The sequence below is a fragment of the Pelophylax lessonae genome (assembly GCF_965119305.1).
Source record: "Pelophylax lessonae genome assembly, chromosome: 1".
Taxonomy (NCBI): Eukaryota; Metazoa; Chordata; class Amphibia; order Anura; family Ranidae; genus Pelophylax; species Pelophylax lessonae.
In genome coordinates this window covers 136,389,839-136,411,416 of record NC_138768.1, presented here as the reverse complement: position 1 = coordinate 136,411,416, position 21,578 = coordinate 136,389,839, and the positions used below count along the sequence as shown (strand labels likewise).

General features: G+C 41.8%; 1 protein-coding gene across 1 annotated transcript; it reads left to right on the top strand.

Annotated features, from left to right (window-relative positions):
* The first annotated feature begins 1,030 nt into the window (after positions 1 to 1,030).
* Positions 1,031 to 17,358, top strand: BTF3 (basic transcription factor 3). Its single transcript, XM_082253382.1, has 6 exons — positions 1,031 to 1,187; positions 5,115 to 5,183; positions 5,615 to 5,728; positions 7,732 to 7,933; positions 12,910 to 12,966; positions 17,087 to 17,358. Exons 1-6 carry the CDS (start codon positions 1,050 to 1,052, stop codon positions 17,131 to 17,133), a joined length of 627 nt encoding a protein of 208 aa, XP_082109508.1. The 5' UTR covers positions 1,031 to 1,049; the 3' UTR covers positions 17,134 to 17,358.
* The last annotated feature ends 4,220 nt before the right edge of the window (positions 17,359 to 21,578 follow it).

The following is a 21,578-nucleotide window of genomic DNA, read 5'->3' as shown; positions in this document are numbered from 1 at the left end:
CCTTATCAACTGATGATGCCGTTCAGTGTTGTAAACCGTCAGTATTTTTACTGGCAGCCAGTAAAAAATGGGCATTTTTTTCCTGCCAGTAAATGCCAGTGACAGGAAAAGGTTGCCAGTAAAAAATATGGTTGTGATGCTTGGCTCGGAACTTCAAGTCCAGAGCCGGACAAGACCATTCAAGTGCTTACTACAGTGTGTTTGGACTGTGGCGGCGTGGAGAGGGCCTGGTGGAGGCGGTGCCTGAGTATATTGTGTGATGTCATGGTGCAAGGGAGCCGAGCAGCGCTTGACCATTCTAATTTCTTGCCCTCCTGTCCTGTCCCTAAGCTAATTGCTATATATCTAAAATAAAAACTTTTCTTTTTGCTTTATTACCTACTTTAAATCACATTGTTAATTGCATATTGTACTTGTTTGTAGTCTAAATACTGAAATTTGCACTTAAAACTATTATTTTGTAACTTTTGGAAATGTCAGTAAAAACTTGGCTGTGTCAGTAAATTTTGGGTGTTGTGTCAGTAAATTTCAATCTTGTAGGTTGGCAACACTGATTGCCATTGGTTGTTAGAATGCCAGTGTCTAGGAAGTCATAATGGAAACCTGTGGCTTTGTGGAACTGAAAGGCAGGCTTCATCCACCTGCTGGCTTGTGAACATTTGTTAGGCATTTTGCCAAGGTACCCCTGAAGAAACCCTCAAGGCACCCTTGCTGAAAAAGGCTGACCTAGAGCAGTCTCAAGTTTTATTGAAGCCCCTCCCATTTTTAATGATCACAATGTGACTATGGCTATTACTTGGCACGTGCTGTGTACCACTAATAGCCCCGCCCCATCCTATCAACACGAGGCGTGGTCAGTAGGGTGCCCCTCATACAGAACTCAGGTGAAAGAGGAGAGCACAGAGGAGATATCGTCACATCGCTATCCATGCTACCAGCAGGCAGGTACAGTTCCCAGACTCCTTTCTAATCAGCGGACCCCACCAGACACATGGCGCAGCCGTCAGCGGCGACACTCGGCACAGCACGTGGGGAGAGGCGCGGGTCACATGGTGCGGCGTCACGTCCTGCCCGCCCTCTTGGCTTCCATCTTGCTCCCCGCGTGTGTACGCGCTCGGTACCGCGGCTTCCCGGAGGCCTTTAAACCCGCTGAGTGTCCACACACACCCGCCTGCAGGCTGCAGAAGGTGAGGAGAGGAGAGGGGAGCCGGCTGGGTGAGGAGGAGGCTGTCTGCGGCCTCTGCTATGTGGTGGGGGAGCCTGAAATGTACACCGGGGTGGTACAGCGTGTGTGCTCTCTATACCCGGGCCTGTCTACGGGGAGCGGTACCCGGTATACTGCATGTTGTCTGGGCGCCGGGGGTGTCAGTGTGTGGGGTGTATGAATTAGGGAAGCAGGGGGGCAGGGATGGTGAGACAGGAGCAAGGGGGATGATAGGAGCAATGGGGCCAGGGAGATAGGGGTATGATGGGGATGATAGTAGCAAGGGGTACGGGGGGGGGGGGGGGGGGGAGACATGAGCAGGGGGGTGATAGGAGCAAGGGGTATGGGGTGAATGGGAAGACAGGAGCAGGAGGACAGTAGCAAGGGGGACAAGGACAGAATTGGGAAGACAGGAGAAAGGGGTGTGAGGGACAGGAGCAAGTGGTATTGGGGGGGGGGGGGGGACAGGAGAAAGTGGTATGGGGGGCTGGAAGACAGGAGCAGAGGGACAAAGATGGTGAGGCAGTGGGACAGGAGTAAGGGGGGGGGGGGGGGTGTAAGGTCAGGCGATGCGTCCATCAGACCATGTCTCCAGCGCTCCCTGTCACCGGTCTCCATCAGACTGGCAGACTGATCAGTATTGGTGTATGAAATTATATTTATAAATTGTGTTAAAACCAAACTAAACCTTCAAAGATTCTCCCCTCCCCCTTCCAGCACTGGTGTGGTTATATCCCTTGCTGGCTGGGACCTCTTCTCCCTGGGTACTTATAAATGTCAGGTTTCTGCCTCTTGGTTGGGGGAATGTCAGCCTTTCTGGCACAGCTGGAGTGTACCGGGACAGCACATGTATAGGGACACAGCCACTCCTAATGTGACAGGTAAGTGGCACCAAAGGCACACTGTCTGTGTTCAGGCCTCTCTCCTGTCAAATTAGGATGAGTGGCTGTGTCCCCATACATGGGCTGACCAAACAAACATCCCATTCATGGTGTACACAGTCCTCCACACCTGTGTGAATGAGACCTAAAGTGGCACCAAACTCTGCAAGACACCCCCTCCACCTTCCTGCCATGTGACATCCTCACCGGCCGATGTCCTCTCACTGATTCCTGAAAGAATGTAGATCAGGTGACCTCAGACAGTGCATTGCAAGTGTCTCTTCATGAGATGGGGGGGGGGGGGGGCAACTGCAGCACTAACGTGTTACACCCTGAGTATGGGTGTAACATGTTAAAAGGGTGAACTTATCCTTTAGTGAGAGAAATCTTAGTGTATGGGCAGACTAAAGCTGGGTATACTCGTTAAAAAAAGAGAAACTGACTGATCTCCACATCAACACAAGTGAGGTGGAATCGGGGATTTCATTTGCTCACTTTGTATGCAGGGACGTCTGAGCAGACAGCGGGTACACATGAACTGAAATTGGGCTGCTTCCTGCTTTTTCAGTCTTTGTATACCCTGCTTAAAGGAGAAGTTCACCTTTTGTTACATGGTACACCCATATTCAGGGTGTAAGCTGTTGCAAATGCACCGTAATTCCCCCCCCCCCCCATATCCCCATTTTCAATGAGCAGGGGATCTTCTCTCCCCACTTGCTGTAACTATCTGAACTACCAGGGTGCTGTTTAATGTTGTAGTTCATTGAGCTTCCTGTCAGTGTAGCTGCTTGCCCATATTTGAGGTAGGGATGAACAGATACAGACCATGGCATTACACCTGATCTGATTGAATGTGCACTGCTTTACAAGTCTCCAACAAAAAAATGAAATGCGCTTTTTTTTTTTTTTTCCCTTCCAAAAAAAATCTGCTTTTGTTGTTTTGTAAAAGTGAACTTATCCTTTAAATATTATACTTGTGTATGCTCCTGTTAATCCACACTGTACAGCCCCAATACCTCTCCTGGGCAGTCCCTCCTACTTTAGCACATGCTCAGAAACTCATTGATTTCTATGGAGAAATGGTCTAGAATTGGGATGTAAAATCGTCTCACCACAGGAATAAATTTTATTTTCTGTGCATGCAGAGATGCAAGGGGTTGTCTAGGAAAGTCTACAGTGACTTCTGAAAACTGGAAATATATTGGGAATATAGATTTGTCTATATTCTATAAGGTCAAAATAATGCTCAGTAAAATGTATAAGCAGATGGGCAAAATGTCCAGTTTTTGTTTTTTTTTTTAACCACTGACAGCTATGCCTAAGTATCAATAGTATAAGAGAAAAATAATTGACTCATGATTAAAAAAAAAAGGGAAAAATTACTTTATTTATCTCACACTGTCACTAGATCCCTTTTCTGACTTAAAATATATAGAAGCTGTGTGACAGATGGCCACACCTGTGCTAGCTCTCTACAAAGGCAATCTTTACTCTTCCTCTAGGTTGTATGCTGATAGATATGTGTGTGTGTGTGTATATATATTAGTGTGTTTTTTTTTTGTTTTTTTTTAACGAATTGCCATTATATATTCAATAAAATCTGTATCTTGCAACGTCTTGGTTCTGGCCTGTATCAGCCTCATGGTTTTCTTTGCACAGTAGCACTCTTGAGAGGGAGTTGCAGTTCTAATAGTTTATCACATGTGCTGTGTGTAAATGTGCTGACAGGAGGAGGGAACAAAGTGACAATCTCATCCTCCTGCTCCATCACTGACCATTAGACTGTGTGAGAGATGATCATCAGTTGCTTAGGTGCAGTAGAGAAATGTTGGGTGACTGGTCTGACAGCACAGTTTAAATCTCTATCTAGACAGAAACATAAATCCTTATGGAAGATAAAATTGTGAAAAACCTATGTATTTAAACTTTGTGTATTAAGCTGCTTTCCTCAGCTGCTCATCACAAATGTTTTCACAAATTTGCGGTTTCTTATCTTGTGTCAAAGTTGTTAAGGCTGGCCTGGCCGTGCATGGCCTAGCTTTTTTTTTTTTTTTTTTTTCTCCCCCAGTGAGCTGAACGAAAAAATAAACTAATTATCCCCCATCCACACATTTTGAGGTGAATGGAGGAATCCTCCCCGCTTAGTCGTATTTTGGCAGCAGAAACTCCCCTGCTGTCGTAATACACAGATCAGTGCTGCAGCCCATTGGCTGTATGTATTGAGCGGAAATTTTCCAACAAGCCCCCATATAGCTAGATCACTTCTCATGAATGGTTCGGAACGGCCATACATGGATCGAATATTGGCCAGTTCTTCCTGAAACAGCCAAATTTTGGTCCATGTGTGGCCAACTTTAGTATGCTTCTACGTTTTTGTAGATCTGCATGAAAATGCATCTACAGAAACCTTAGTGTAATTGGACCATTTGGGAAAAGGAAATGTTGTGGCACCAAGTCTTTAAAAAGTTTTACATTTTCAATCATTCTTGGAAGCTTTTTCACCATAGCAGGTTGAAATGTATGTAATGTAGGACATATGAGCATGCGTTGACATTATGGATCCTCAATTTTGTTAATCCTTTCTTTACTTCAGTGTAGCCTTTACAATCCCTTGTTTTCATTCTTCCATATCTAGTGGAAGAGTCATAGGAGGCATTTTTGTTTAAACGTTGTGGACACATTGGCATTTTCTTCTTCTGCTTTTTGGTTGGTCCTGTACAGTCACTTGTAAAACATGTATGCTTAACTTTCCTGTGGCCTCTTGTGTTTAGGCTCTGCTGCTCCCTTGCCACTGCAGGTATTTGTGTGGAATACCCGGCATGGATCTTCCCAGTGGCTTGTAAGTCCTTTAGCAACATACCAGTGGGGGGGGGGGGGGGGTTTAAAGAGCACGCCTTATTGGATAGTTTGACTGGACTGTTTTTTTTTTTTTTTTTTTTTTTGCTATTACCCACTTCCAAGGCTGGGATCTACAGTAAAATTAGTACCCAACTGTCAGAATATTTTAGTGTTTAATTTTTTTGCTTTAGATGAAAGAAACAATCATGAATCAAGAAAAGTTAGCCAAACTGCAAGCACAAGTGCGCATTGGTGGAAAGGTAAGCTGATTTTCTTAATCTGTTTTACTGAATAGAAATACAGAACATCATTTGTAGAAACCTATCCTAAACACCTTAGTTATTGTTCTAGTTAACCCATCTCTAAGCTTTTTATTGGTGCTTTGATTTTCCATGCACACTGGGCATAAAAAATAACTGCTTCTAGAGGAGTTTTGTGGGTTTTTTTTTCCTGTAGAAGCAGCTGGGGGTTGAATTATACTAAAATGTAATGAAAGCGGGCTTGTTCACCTCAATCATGGGTCACCAAAAGCAATGCATCTCTCTAGACTTTTATTAACTTGTCAAGCTATGTAAATTATACTTAAAACATAAGGTTATTTGGTATCTGAGGCTCAGCTGGGTTGCTTTGAAGCAAAACATCTTTGAACTTTCTTTTTTTTTTTTTTTTTTTGTTTCTTTACACTTTTAAGGGGACCGCTCGCAGAAAGAAGAAGGTTGTCCACAGAACAGCTACTGCAGATGATAAGAAACTACAGTTCTCCTTGAAAAAGCTGGGTGTGAACAACATCTCTGGCATAGAAGAGGTGAGTTCTGTAGAACTGGAACTAGTTCTACATTGCTACCACCTAGGTAGCATTGTCAACCAATTGGCTACAAATGTCAGTGCGGTTTGTAATGATGGCATTTTACATGACTGGATATTTCCTGTTATGCCAATACAGAAACCATGTGACCAGTTCTGTGGCTTTTGTCATATGAGGTATCTTTGACTGGACCTTTATACTTGTATATGTTAAGTGTAGGGTATTTTTTTTTCTTCTAGTACATAGGTCCACACTTCAGGTTTTTTTAGTACCTAAAATGTACATGGAAGCTGCATTTAAAATGGAAGTATAGCCCGCGCTTTATTCCTGGCATCTGTTAGGTGCTCCTGGAAGCTGCAATTAAATTGAAATGTTTGTGCTTTATTTCTGGCATCTGTTAGGTGGTGCTGAATAGGTTTCTAAATCTGGGTCACCCAGTGCACTGGTTGATATCTTCCAAGAACTCTCAACTGCAAATATTAGCTAATAGCCATAATTGTAATAAAAGTAAATGAAAGTGTGAAATATGAGATGCTCCAGGATCCCTCCTGTACTGCCAATCTGACCCAAAAGTCAGCACAGGTTTTGCTGAGGCAGCGGGAGCCATTGGCTCCTGCTGCTTCCAATCCTGTGATTTGGGAACTGGAGGCCAGGGCCGAGCCATGCTGTGTGTCAGTGGATGCTCAGTCTGGCTTGAGAGCGCCTGTAGGTGCACCACCATAGGAAGTGCTGTTCTATGGGGATGCGCAGAAGAGGAGCAGCCTGGAGTGTTGGCGGGGTCCCCCGAAGAGGTTCAGGGCGCTATGTGCAACACTATAGCAGGTAAGTATAATCTGTTTAAAAAAAAAAAAATCCTGATCCTTTACAACCGTTTTTAAGGGGTGTGTGTCCTAGTTTTTTGGCTCTCTTCAGACCTGATTACCTGCACTGCAGGAAATCTCTAACAGTACTTCAGGAAAAGTATTTTAGCCTCTCTTTAATTAAACGAGATTTTTTTTTTTTTTTAACATGACTTTAAATGTAAATCATTTTGTGGCCTACTATTATGTGTTGATATGCTTAACCGGTTTTATGAGTAAATCCTTCTAAAGAATTAGCTTTTTGTGTAGTTGGATACACTTTTTTTTTTTTTTTTTTTTTTATTCTGATCTTTACTTTGGGAGCTATAGTCTGTCAGGGATTGACAAATTTGCTTGAAATCTAGAAGCCAGCTAAAGTTGGGAGCTTTTTTTTTTTTTTTTTTTTTTTTTTTTTTTTTTTTTTCTTTTCGCGAATGGTCGGCTTCTGTCAGACCGGCTGCCATACACACGGGCCAAAAGGCGGCCAGTTTTTAATGAACCAGCTGATGTTGGCTGGCATTCGACCCATGTGTACTTGGTTTACTTCTGAGAGATATTAAAGGAACACTCCACCCACCATGACCACCACTTCAGTGATTTGAAGTGGTCATGGTGGTAGGAGTCAGAAATGCTGCACATGCTGGGATATTTACAGTTATGTGCTGGGGGATAGTTGCACCCCTAGCACATGCGACTTACTGCTTGCAAAAAAATGCTGGCAGAGTGTGAGGAGCGGTGCTGGAGGAAGCATGAAGAGCCGATGCTTCCTGTATCTCTCCTCACAGGCGGAGTGTATTTGATATCACTCGGCCTGTGATAGGACAGAGCCGGAACAATACAGAAAGCATCAACTCCTGTCACAGCTGACAGAAACTGACAGACAGCCTGGACATCGCACAGTGCTTGCGGATGTCCGGGACACACCGGCACCTCGCAGGAGACTTGGAATGTCTAGCGACAAGACACCTGTTGCAGTGAAGCCCAGGCGCCAAGCCGGTAATTCTAGTCGTCAATGCGACCTGGGGTTTGTTGAGCCCTGGTCTCAGTATTGCAGTGCTCATGTTTTGGGGGGAAAAAGAACTTGGGGTAGTGGAGTTATGTAGAAAAGACACCAATAGGCTGAGGACGTTGTTTTTATAGTAAATCTTAATCATGTCTTTGCAGGTCAACATGTTTACAAACCAAGGGACAGTTATACACTTCAACAATCCCAAAGTTCAGGCTTCCTTGGCTGCCAATACTTTCACCATTACAGGTCACGCTGAGACCAAACAGCTAACAGAGATGTTGCCCAGCATCCTGAACCAGCTTGGAGCAGACAGCCTCACCAGCCTGCGAAGACTTGCAGAGGCCCTGCCAAAACAATGTAAGTGGATGCTGCAATAGTTAGGTTTTTGTCAGCATTTTGTCTTTAAGAGGTAACTGGCTGATTTCACGTGTCTGTATAATTGCTTGGCTTAAATGTGTAGAAACGTATATGTAAAAAAAAAAAAAAAAAAGTCTAACTGCCTTCTGTCCCTAGTGTTTACGGTACTTTTTTTAAGGTCCAAACAAAGACAGCCAGGAATCTAGCATTAGGAAAAAATCTTTGTGCATTTTTGACATGTAATATTGGATTGGTTTTTGAATAGATATGTACTGAAAAACTGATTTTTGTCCACCCAAGAGTTTTCAGTTGAAATCCTCATGCACACAGGATGTTTAACTCTCCTAGAAGCCAGCAAAGTTTTTTGCAAAAAATGTCTGACGTTTTGTAAAAGTGGTCTATAGGGCTGAAACAACTAATCAATTATGAAAAGTTTTCAACTATTTTCATGATTGGTTGGCCTTCATACAGAATGCATTATTTGTTTACATATCTGAAAATACAGTGCAGCTCAGTACAACCTCCATACATGTCGGTATACAAAGTACAGCTCAATACATCCTTCATATTTGTCAGTATACACAGCGCAGTGCACCTACAGCTCAGTACACCCTCCATTAGAGATGGGCTTGGGCGTGTTCGGGAACCCCACCTGTCTGATCCTGCCAGGAAGCCGACGCTGCACATGGCTAATCACAGGCAGTGAGACATTTCGCAATCTGTGCAACTGCAGATCAGGAAATGTCTCACTGCCTTTGATTAGCCGTGTGCAGTTTCAGCATCGTGGCGGGATCCTGACCATGCCCGAGCCCATTCCTATCCTCCATACGTGTCAGTACACCCTCCATACATGTCTGTAAGCTTGTGAATGTGTGAGGAGCAATGCCTCATGGGACAAGTAGTCCTAGCAAGGAGAAGGAAGTGATTTGAAAGGCAGAAGGTTTTTTTTGACCTTGCTATAGGTGAACTCTTTTTAGTATACTTTGTGACTTGCTATAGGTGCACTCTTAAGACAAGGGGAGCAAGAAGTGCAGACAGGGCACCCCAGAAGTACTGATACTTTTTCTCAAGTACTCCCCAATATCAATTACCGACAGTTTTCTTTTTTTTTTTTTTTTTCAAGACTAATGAAAAGTTGTTACCGTTTATAATTATGAACAGTTCTTCTTTGGCTTTGAAATTGTGCTACTTCAGCATGATTTCAAAGCCGCAGATCAGTTCAATTTGGTCCTCTGATTTCATTGTGGCTTGCAACTACATTTAACAGAAGTCAATGGAATTGCAAAAAAGGTATCTGTTTTAGTATCAGAGCACCCTTTCCAGCAAACTATAAAATCAGGGATATTTAGTTTCCATATAGTCCATACAGAATTTGTAGTGTTAATATGTGGTCACACCCCTTTAGCACCTGATAGTTTTAAATACATGTACAAGCTATTAGGATTTGAGCACCGGTATATCTTTTCTCATCAAAGAGCTGGTTATTTTGTATTTACCACCGCATAGAGATATTCAAGAATAAATTGGGGGTTTTTTTTTTTTTTTTGTTAACTCCGATCTAAACAATCTGCCAACTAATCGATTATGAAAATAATTGTTAGTTGCAGCCCTAGTGTCCTAAAGCTTTTACTGGTGTCAAGCACATTGGCCACAATAAATAATTTAGTCTGGCCATTGAAATGAATGCTCAAGCACTAGCATTTAGGAGCGTTTAGCAGCGGTTTTTTTTTTTTTTTTTTTTTTTTTTTTTTTCCCCAAAACTGCTGCTCCTGGATGCACTGGCAGTGGATTTTTTTCCTGCCACTAAATGCTATTAGGTCTGTGTGCATTGACACATAGGCTAACATGCAGGGCTGTTTAGAAGCAGGAAAAAGTCTGTAAAAATGTGCATGAGGCCAAATAGTTGGTCTAGTGGGATAGGAGACCCACTATTGGCATCAAAAGTTCATGTTTCCTTCATGATAAAAAGTACTGGCTTCTTATAACCACTGGGCTCTTGCAGTGAAACCTGCTTGTGTTCCTTCTGGTCTTAGGATGTGTCCATTCTTTCTGCAATGTTTCTTCCACATTGCATGGATTTTAAAGTGTATAGCAAAACCCTTTTTATAGTTTGGTATGACATAGAGAGGAGATAAAATGTCTGACAGGGTTTGCTGTCTGTACAGCAAAAGTAGAGTAAAGTAGAGGGAATTCTCTCATTTCTGTTCCATAGACACAGGAGTAAATCTGACAAGTGAAGAAAATTCCCCTCTTAGACCAGTTATCCATAGAGCACGTGTCCACCTTGAAAGATTTCTCTTATAGAGACCAGTCTCTAAAATCTTGATTTCCTCTTGGTTTTTCTGTGCCAAAGGTCATCCATACAGAGAGGGGATTTTCCTCAGTAAGGACACCAAGCAAAGTAGACCTTCTGTCAACACTTTCCCTACCCCACACTGTCAAACTTAAGTGTTGCTTAAACTAAATGCTTTAAATAGAAAACGACATCCATGTTACATAGTTACATAGTACATCGCTCCGACTTAGAAAAAGGGTCCTGTACTACTTTGGGGCGACCTGGAGGCGACTTGCATTGACTTCAATTATTATATGAAGTCCGTGCAAGTCGTGCCGAAGTCGCCCCTGGAAGTCGGATTGCGCTAGTCTGAATGGGCTTTTACTGCTTCAGGGTAGCCGCTCTGCTCTATCATATGATCCTGCACTTCCAGGGTATCGGGCGTGCAACAGCCGACTCGCTAAGTTGCTGATTGCCACCATTACTAGTAACAAACTAAAAAAAATCCCCATAGTTTGTAGACGTGGTAACTTTTGCGCACTATATGCTCTTTGTGATGAGATATATACACAAGTCTGATCATTATAGGAGAGCATACGGAGTTCCCAGCATAGCCAGAGAACTGACCAGTGTCCTGCTTAGTGTGGTCACTTTTTATTAGGTAAGCAGTGGGACTAGCAGGAACACCAGGGATTTCACGCAAAAGCAATACAAACAGGATTCTTTTTCATAGAAGTACATGGTACAGCAGGCATACAGTGCCTTGCGAAGTATTTGGCCCCCTTGAACTTTTCGACCTTTTTGCTACATTTCAGGCTTCAAACAAAGATATTAAACTTTTTGTGAAGAATCAACAAGTGGGACACAATCATGAAGTGCAACAAAATTTATTGGATATTTCAAACTTTGTTAATAAAAAAAAAAAACTGAAATTGGGCGTGCAAAATTATTCAGCCCCTTTACTTTCAGTGCAGCAAACTCTCCAGAAGTTCAGTGAGGATCTCTGAATGATCCAATGTTGACCTAAATGACTAATGATGATAAATAGAATCCACCTGTGTGTAATCAAGTCTCCGTATAAATGCACCTGCACTGTGATAGTCTCAGAGGTCCGTTTAAAGCGCAGAGAGCATCGTGAAGAACAAGGAACACACCAGGCAGGTCCGAGATACTGTTGTGGAGAAGTCTAAAGCTGGATTTGGATACAAAAAGATTTCCCAAGCTTTAAACATCCCAAGGAGCACTGTGCAAGCGATAATATTGAAATGGAAGGAGTATCAGACCACTGCAAATCTACCATTGACCTGGCAGTCTCTCTAAACTTTCAGCTCATACAAGGAGAAGACTGATCAGAGATGCAGCCAAGAGGCCCATGATCACTCTGGATGAACTGCAGAGATCTACAGCTGAGGTGGGAGACTCTGTCCATAGGACAACAATCAGTCGTATACTGCACAAATCTGGCCTTTATGGAAGAGTGGCAAGAAGAAAGCCATTTCTTAAAGATATCCATAAAAAGTGTTGTTTAAAGTTTGCCACAAGCCACCTGGAAGACACACCAAACATGTGGAAGAAGGTGATCTGGTCAGATGAAACCAAAATCAAACTTTGGCAACAATGCAAAACGTTATGTTTGGCGTAAAAGCAACACAGCTCATCACCCTGAACACACCATCCCCACTGTCAAACATGGTGGTGGCAGCATCATGGTTTGGGCCTGCTTTTCTTCAGCAGGGACAGGGAAGATGGTTAAAATTGATGGGAAGATGGATGGAGCCAAATACAGGACCATTCTGGACGAAAACCTGATGGAGTCTGCAAAAGACCTGAGACTGGGACGGAGATTTGTCTTCCAACAAGACAATGATCCAAAACATAAAAGCAAAATCTACAATGGAATGGTTCACAAACATCCAGCTGTTAGAATGGCCAAGTCAAAGTCCAGACCTGAATCCAATCGAGAATCTGTGGAAAGAACTGAAAACTGCTGTTCACAAACACTCTCCATCCAACCTCACTGAGCTCGAGCTGTTTTGCAAGGAGGAATGGGCAAAAATTTCAGTCTCTCGATGTGCAAAACTGATAGAGACATACCCCAAGCGACTTACAGATGTAATCGCATCAAAAGGTGGCGCTACAAAGTATTCACTTAAGGGGGCTGAATAATTTTGCACGCCCAATTTTTCAGTTTTTTTATTTAACAAAGTTTGAAATATCCAATAAAATTCATTCCACTTTATGATTGTGTCCCACTTGTTGCTTCTTCAAAAAATTAGTTTTATATCTTTGAAGCTTGAACTGTGGCAAAAGGTCAAAGTTCAAGGGGGCTGAATACTTTCGCAAGGCACTGCATATCAGGAATATAAATTGCTGTTTTCTATACAAATGTTTTGTCTTAGTTTCTATTTTAAATTGAATGGGTTGTTTTGCAATGTGATTGTTCAGTCACTTTAAAATCCTTCTCTGCCAGGACAGTTCACAATTCCATGCTGCTGCCTTGTAAAACCCATGGTACACTTTCCATAAAAATGTCTCGTTTTAAAAGAAGAAAAAAAAAATAAAAAAGCTTGTGCAGAACATATGCAGCATGCTAGTTTAAATATAGTGAGTATTTTGAGAGCAATTTTATTAGTACTGTCCTGTGTTAACAGTTTTACCTTTTTTTTTTTTTTTTTTTTTTTTTTTTTTTTTTTTTTTTTAGCTTTAGATGGTAAAGCACCACTTGCCACTGGGGAGGAAGAAGATGATGAAGTTCCTGGTAAGTTTTTAGAACTTGTTGTTACAAATGATCTCAAGCATGTTTTTGAAATTGTTTGAGTAGTGCTGGTTACATGGAGTCTGTTTAAGGGACTCTACACTATTGTGAATGCCGTTCAGCTTTCCATCCAAAGTAATTATATTGGAAATTTTGACAATAGTGATTTATAGTGTGCAGTTTGATATTGGAGTTTTTAAAGCTGAACTCGAGGCAGGTATTAAAAAAAAAAAAAGTCTTTCTGTATATTAATATAGTTTAAGGTGTATGTTGCCCTAAAATGTATTATTTCTATTGCATGACTTAGTATCGGCCTCTTGCAGTCTGTGTAAAGCAAAGCTCAGATTGGGGAGGATGGCGAAGCATCACAGACAGTTCATGTGCTGACAAGGAGTGGAAGGACAGAACAGAGTGACAGGAGCTCATCAGTGTGCTGCTCCTCCTTCACTGTCAGTCACAGGCCAAGGATGGGGAGGAGACCTGTCTCAGGGCTGACAGAACTGTATAAACCTCTAAGCTAGATGACCGATACTAAAACATTCTAAAATATGTATTTAAATTGGTTTGCCTGACAGCATTTTGTGTTTTTTTTTTTTTTTTTTTTTTTTTTTTTTTTATTCATTTTTATGAACTTAAAGGGGATGGCAAGTCAAAACCTAACTTATCTACTCCCACTACCATTTTAAGCTTATTCAATTAATCCATCCTGTAAAAGGAAAGATCTGTGTACTTGCCTATTCTGAAGTCTGTCTGGTCACAGGATCTCTCCAGCACTGGCTTCAGTAAAGAGAAGAGATCAATGGGTGCAGAGCCTATGTGATGTCACTTATAGACTTACTATGGGTCATTTTGTTGGCTGTCCCTTCTCTACACTGAAGCTGGCACTGGAAGCCGGTCATGTGACTGGACCAGAGCGACCTTACAATCGGGCTATGTATACAGATCTTTCCTTCTTACATGATCGAGGGAATAGTCTAAAATGGTTGTGGGAGTAGTTTAGGCTTATTAAGGTTTTGGCTTGCCTTTCACTTACAGTGCTGTAAAAGTATTTGCACTTTCCCGATTTTTTTTTTTTTTTTTTTTTTTTTTTTTTTTTTGTCACAGTGGGTGTAGAAAAGAATCGCCCCCTTTACAATCATATTTTGTTGCTTTGCAGCCTAAAATGAAGACCACTTTTTGTTTTATCCAGCTGTATTTACTCAAGTGCAACTTACAACATCCAAGTGAAAGCTAATAACGCCAACGTCTCAAAAAACTAAAAAAAAAAGACTTTATTTAAAAATAAAAAAAATAATTGCAGTTTTTTTGCAGGTATAAAAATGTGCATTTTTTTTTTTTTTGTAGTAGGAGCCTGTAAAGCATTGCACCAGCAATCGGGAGATCTGATGCCATGCAAGTCTCCTGCACACTATCTGTATATCTGCTTACCCGTACATCCCATAGGGGTAAGCCGATACTCCCTGACAGGAAAATTCAATGAACTACCACAGCGCCGTGGTAATTCATTGAGAACTACAAGCCAACAGCCGCTATGGATTTTGGGGCTTGTAATTCAGACACACAGAGCTGTGTATGAATGGTGGAACCTCAAACGGCTGCACTGTTTTCAAACCGTGACAGCTAGGAGGGGGAACTTCTCCCTGTATTGCTGCTACAGGGAGGGGGGTGGGGCTGCAGCACTGGTAATGTGGAACATGTTCCCAAAGGTGAACTTATCCTGTTATAAGGTGTAGCTAATCCCCCCCCCCCCCCCCTTCTCAATGGCACACAAAGCCATTTGACTTTCAACTGATCGGCTATGGTAATTTTGATTAGCTCAGCATGAAAAGATTTCCTGGAGCATTTCAGTCCCCTGTAGTTCAACCAAAGCAAATAATGAACTATGGGTGGCAAGGCACTGTCAAAAAATCTCCGGGATAAAGTTGTGGACAGGCACAAGTCAGGCGATGGGAACAAAAAAAAAATTCAAAGGCTTTATCAATGGTTGGAAGCACAGTGAGATCTACTATTAAGAAGTGGGAGGTATTTGGTACAACACAGACCCTCCTTTGATCATGACATTGCACCAAACTGAATAAAAGAGCCAGGAAGAAACAGGTCTGAGAGGCTACCAAGAGGGCTACAGCCACTCTGAAGAAGTTGCAGGAATTGATTTCGTAGTCATTGGGGTACATTTACTAAAGGCAAATTCACTGCACTGCAAGTGCACTTTGAAATGCAGTCGCTGTAGAGCTGAGCGGTACATGCAAGCAAAATGAACAGCATTTTTACTTGCACATGATTGGATTATTGAAATCAGCAGAGCTTCCCCTCATGTCAGAATTCTCAGATCTACAGTGACTGCACTTCCAAGTGCACTTGTAGTGCACAGTGGATTTGCCTTTAGTAAATAAACACCGTTGTATGCATATGACAACTATATCACAAATTCTTTACACATGTGGCTTGTATGGGGAGGGTTGCAATAAAAAAGATGCCACATGCAGTCACTGCTGATCTATGCAAAAACGCTCCTTAAGATTCTGAGGACAAATGAAAAGGGTGTTCTGGTCAGGTGAGACTAAAATTGAATTATTTGGCCAAAACACCAAGCGATATGTCTGGCGGAATTTTAATACAGCTCACATCCAAATAACACCATTCCTACAGTAAAGCATGAAGTTGGGGATATTGCCCTGCAGCAGGGACTGGAGCACTTGTCAGCGTAGAAGGAAAAATGGATGGGGCAAAATACTGTCAAATTCTTGAGGATTAATGTCAATGTGAAGGTTTACCTTCCAACATGACAACGAGGCAAAGCACACAGCAAAAATGACCACACCATGGATGGAAGAAAAAAAGATTGTCCTTGCATGGCCTAGGCAGATCCCAGACTTGAACCCTGTTTGAAAATCTGTTGAATGACTTGAAGACTGCATTCCACAAACGCTCCCCATCCAAATTTAACTGAACTTGAGCAGTTCTGCAAAAAGTGGGCAAATATTGCAAAGTCTGGATGTGCAAAGTTAGTAGAGACATTTCCCAACAGACTAAAGGCTGTAATTAAAGCAAAAGGTGGTTCAACAAATACTGGCACAAGAGGGGTGATCCTTTTTCCAACTCTGTGATTTCTGTTTTTGATATTTTAAACCTTTTTCCTGACATGTTGGTGTTATCCTTGACTTGGATTTTATAAGTTTTTTTTTTTTTTTTTTTTTTTTTTTTTTTTTTTTCTGAGTAAATACAGCTGGATAAAATAAAACTTTGTTTCAGGCTTCAAAGCAACAAAATGTGATTATTTTAAAGGGGTGATTCTTTTCTATACCAATTGTAAATGATTCAGATCATTTTAACAAATTTTATACACAAGGAGAACCCAAGTAAATTCAAAATGCATTTTTTTTTTTTTAAATGATTTAATAAGGGAAAAAAAAGCTGTCCAAACCTGCCAGGGGCCCTATGTGGAAAAAATTGCTGTAAATAACTAAATTGATTTTTTTGAAAAGCGCAGCTAAATTTCACTTGCCACATTCAGGCTTGATTACTGCCAGACTTGTTGAATCAAATCATTTAAATAGAAGCTGTATGACAAAGTGAAGCACGCTTAAAGATCTCAAAAAGCAACACATCATACCGTGATCTAATGAAATTTAAGAACAAATGAGAAACAAAGTCAAATTTGCTTGCATCAGTCTGGATAGGGTTATAACAGGGCTTGACAAATTTGCTTGAAATCTAGGAACCAGCTAAAAAAAAGTTATTCCCTGTACTGTGATGGTCTGAGGCTGCTTTGCAGCTTCAGGACCTGGACAGCTTGCCATAATCAATGGAATCAGGAATTCTACACTCTACCAGAAAATCCTCAAGGAGAATGTCATGCCATCAGTTCATGACCTCCAAGGCACTTGGCTTATGCAGCAGGGGGTTTAGGGGGCAATTACTTTTCCGCATAAGGCCAGGCAGGTTTGGACAGTTTTTTTCCCCCTAATGAATAAAAACCTTAAACTGAATTTTGTATTTATCTGGGTCATCTCTGTCCAATAATTGTTCTGAATCATTTAAGGGTGACAAATGCAAAAAAAAAACTGCACTGTAATTCTAAAGCGGATTTTGCCTGTATTGATTTTGTTTTCCTTTTTTGCAGACCTGGTTGAGAACTTTGACGAAGCCTCAAAGAATGAATCGGTCTAAACTGAAAACACTGTGGAGCTTAATAAGCTGAACAGAGCTGCTATTTTATATTGTGACTTATCTATTTGTGCTTTTTTGTTTTTGACCTGATGAGATTAAAGTTGAATTCCTTTTAAGATGCCCAATATGTAGCAGCTCGCTTCAGTCACTTTCTGTGCAGACCCCTTGCAGCCCAGCCGAACTGAAGACCACTAGAAATAAAGATTGATCATGCGTAAAACTTTACTGAGCTGTGTGGTTGTGTTCTGTATAGTTGATGGGATTGGCTGATATCCCATTGAACACCATGGCTTATTTACTCTCTGCAAACCTTTTTGGAGTTGGACATGGCATAATATTGACACTGCAGTTGTTCCAACATCAATATAAGGGTATTGTGTGTCTTCTTGATTCTTACAGAGATAAAGGCACAGCAAAAAGTTACATGGTTCTGTCAATTTACAGTCAGCATAGTGTTGCTGTATGACACAACGTGCATATGAAAGTGCAATCGTATTTCATGACTGAAGCTAATAGGGAAAAAAAAAAAAGGTAAACTGTAACCTATTTTAAGGTATATGGGTTTTCATTTAAAATTGTTGAATTAAAACAGCCTACTGGGGTGCCTGGACTGCAGATAATGTGCGGGGCAAAATCTGAAATGTACAAATGTTAGAGCATCATAAAAAAGCTATAAATGCATTCTGTGAATTAAATATTGTGTGATTTTAAGTGCACCACTTGGCAGAACTGTAACGTGCATGCAGCTTTGGACTTGCAATAGAAAAAGAAGCTTGCCAATAACCTCATCCTCTTGGTGCATTTAACCACTTAAGGATCGGACCGATTTCTGACACTTGTTTACATGTTAAAAAATCAGTATTTCTTTTGTTCATTGACAGGCACAGCTCTTATCTTGACCGTAGGTTTATACTGCCCCCCTACAGGAGTAGGACTAGGCAGAGAAGCTTTAACACGCCTATGTGGCAGTCCTTTGGGGTATACGCCCACTTCCAGCTATAGGTATAAAGTTTTTTTTTCTACCTAGTTCCTTGCTGGGATCTCTGGTTCTGGCAATTTTTATTCTTTTTACATGGAATTGTTTTCCTCTTTATTATCTTGTTCCAGTGAGAGCTACAATCAAGGGCTGGACGACAAACTGGATAATGTACATCCTTAAGGCAGGGCTTGACAAATTTTCCTGAAATCTAGGAGCCAGCTAAAAAAGTTAGGCGCCAGTTTTTTTTTTTTTAAGCAACCAAGCTTTATTTAATAAAACGGATACTAAATGTACACATACGACTAGAACCCCACTCTCCTCTAGCTCAATTGGATGAAAACAGACTGTCTGTCTCTTTCCATCCGATGCCATCTAAACCGGTCCACGGGATGGATAGAAAATTAGAACCACCATCCATCTGCTTTTGGCGGACAGGATCAGATGGCGGCAGATTACTGCTACATAGAGGAGAATGAAGGCGGACCTGATCAGACAGCCTGTGTGAAAGGGGCCTTCGGCTGTGGCGTGGCGATGAGGAAAAAAAGTATTTTATTTTTTTAATAATTAAAAGAAAAAAATATTTAGTTTTTACATTTAAAAAATAAATTAAATTAATAAATAACCACACTCCCTGTCAAAGGTAACTAACTGGACAGGGAGATGGTAATGCATTGTGAACAAACAGGCAGTGGAAACAGTAATTACAACAGTCACTACTCCCGGCCACCACAAGAGGGCGCCAGTTCCCCATAGGAAGCCTCTCATCTCAAGTAGGCCGAAAAACCAGGGCCTCAATTTTCGGACGGCCCGGAAGTCCGTGCACTCCGTGCGCAGAAGTCTGTGCAAAAATGACAGGACACCTTCTGCAGGGCGCGCCAGGTCGCTAATTCTAGTCGCAAATGCGACCTGGCGCCCGGGTTTTGTCGAGGCCTGCCTTAAGGGTCCCCCCAGTCCAGCCAGCGAGCACGTGCAGACCGCAGCTCCACGCGAAGTCGGACGTGACATAGCCCCACTGGACAGGGGCTGGCCTGTGAGTTAAATGTCTGTTGAGGGCGCATATTAAGTGGCTTCGGCCTGGGTCGCAGCGTTTCCTCCTGGCCGACAGCACCCACGTTACAATACAGCATTGTCCTGTCTAGAGCAATGCCCACCCGGTTCCTGGTGTGGTAATTGTGGTAAGTAGCTGTCTATACCCCACTACCCCTGGAGGGTTTTGGGGTAGACGTGGGCCCTTTCCTGGGATGGTCAGATTCCTGGGGTCGCCACATGCTCTGAAGTTGCGGCTGACTGGTTTTTGCTGAGGTGGAACGGGGTGGTGTTGGTGACTAGGGCAGGGAGGACGGTTGTTCTGCGGGGGAAGCGGATGTTTTAACCTCCCGCGGGTACGCGCCTCGTGCGGCTGTATCGCCCCAAAATTTAAGTCGTGGCCTACTCGCTGGAAACTGAGGGTGGTTCATGCCACTATCAATATGGGGGGGGGAAGAGTACTGCGCTTCAAGGGTGATAGAGATTATAAATATATATATATATATATATATATATAACTTTTTTTTTTTAATCACATAAATATAGGTTTTTAGTTTTAAATCAACAAATTCTAATATTCGGTATTTTAGTCCATAATTATTAATCAATAATTCTTATTCAAGAGGGAAAAAAGTGCTAATGTGCAATGTTCAATTCATCAATCCTAACCTCATTATAAATATAAATTGATCAATGATTCAAGATGACAATCAAAAAAATAAAATGCTCCATGTGCAAAGTGAATTCATTTTGTGAAAAGTAATCAATACATTTAAAATGCTTCATGTGTAAACCAAATTGTGGATTTCTGCAGATATCCAGTTCTTTATAAAGTGCAAGTACATATTAGTGCAACAGATCAATTGATATACTCCAGTGTAGACTTCTGTTCTATTGTGTTGAATTTATAAGTGATATTTTCCCAATGTTTCCTTTATATTCAATCGTTTTCAAACACCTCAGGAAACCGTGAACCCGGGGTACTCTTCAGTGATGGCACTTCTAGGTGCACTAACCGCTCACCTAAGTTTTGCAAAAAATACGCCTCTAGTTTAATGCCATGGGAAGTGTATCCCCCTCCACTCCTGTATCATAGTGTCACGGCTCTAGATTCTCTGGAGGACTGTGGGTTCTCATTAAAGGGGGGGGGGGTAATCCTTCCTCTGCCTCGTATGTGGTCCTTTTTATCTCATTAAAATGATGGGGCAATCATAGTGTAGAAAATTTTTTTTTTTTCTTCAAAAAAAACTTAGCAACTTGCATTGAAAACTTATTCTCCAAACTTCACCATCGTAAGCCGCGGGATCTGGTTACTGTGTCCCATAACGTTTCTTCCATTTTTTTCCCCTCGGCATACACCCTACACATTACGTCACGATACCACATGAACTTCCTCAGGGAATCCTTTGCACTTTATAAAGAATTGGATATCTGCACAAATCCACAATTTGGTTTACACATGAAGCACTTTAAATGTATTGGTCATTAATTTGCACATAGAGCATTTTATTTATTGATTGTCATTCTCTTGAATCATTGATCGATTTATAATTATGAGGTTATGATTGATTAATTGAACATTGCACATTAGCACTTTTTTCCCTCTTGAATAAGAACAATATTTATTTTATTGTTTAATAAGAACAGTATTTATGGACTAAAATACCTACTGTTAGAATTTGTTGATTTAAAACTAGAAACCTATAATTATGATATACCAATTTGCATTATATCACCCTTGAAGTGCAGTACCCCCCCCTCTATTGATTTCATTAGACTGTTTGAGGTACCAGTTATTGTACGTGCAGCATCGGGGGCATAATTAAATTCAATTTTCCTAGAATCACACCCATAAAATACATTTTTGGCTCATGCCACTGCCTTCTGTTTGGGCATACCCCTTCCCCTCCGCTGCCCCTGGGGGATCGGCTCTGCTGGGGCTCCCATCCTAGCAGCTGGGCAACTTTAAAAATTTAGGCTGCGGTTTGCAGCCTAGTCGGGGGTGGCCTTAGTGTATGTAGCTGAAGCCCCCACTCTTTTGGGCACCTTCCGTGCTAAATGTTCTGTACAATTGCGGCTGGGTCTCCACAAAAAACTAGGCTGCGCCCTGCCAGGGTATGTGGTCAGCTTGGCACCTCCATTGTAAGAGGTAGTGCTGTGGGGGCGCTTAATCATTTTTTATTTTTTTTTGAGACAGCTTTGCCGCCATTGTGTGTGACACCTGCCCTGTTTTAGTGAGGGTACCCTGCCTGCGCTTCCGTGTCACGACAGGTGGCCTCCTTTTAGGGGGCTATGTAGTTATGTTCTCCTATTGAGGGTGACCCCCCTTTTTTTTTTTTTTCTTTCTTGTGAGGTCTGATGGGTGGCCTCCCCTGTATGTTTTTCAGGGTGAGCTTTGTATATAGCAACCCTACTGGGTCTGCACCCTGAGTGCTTAGAT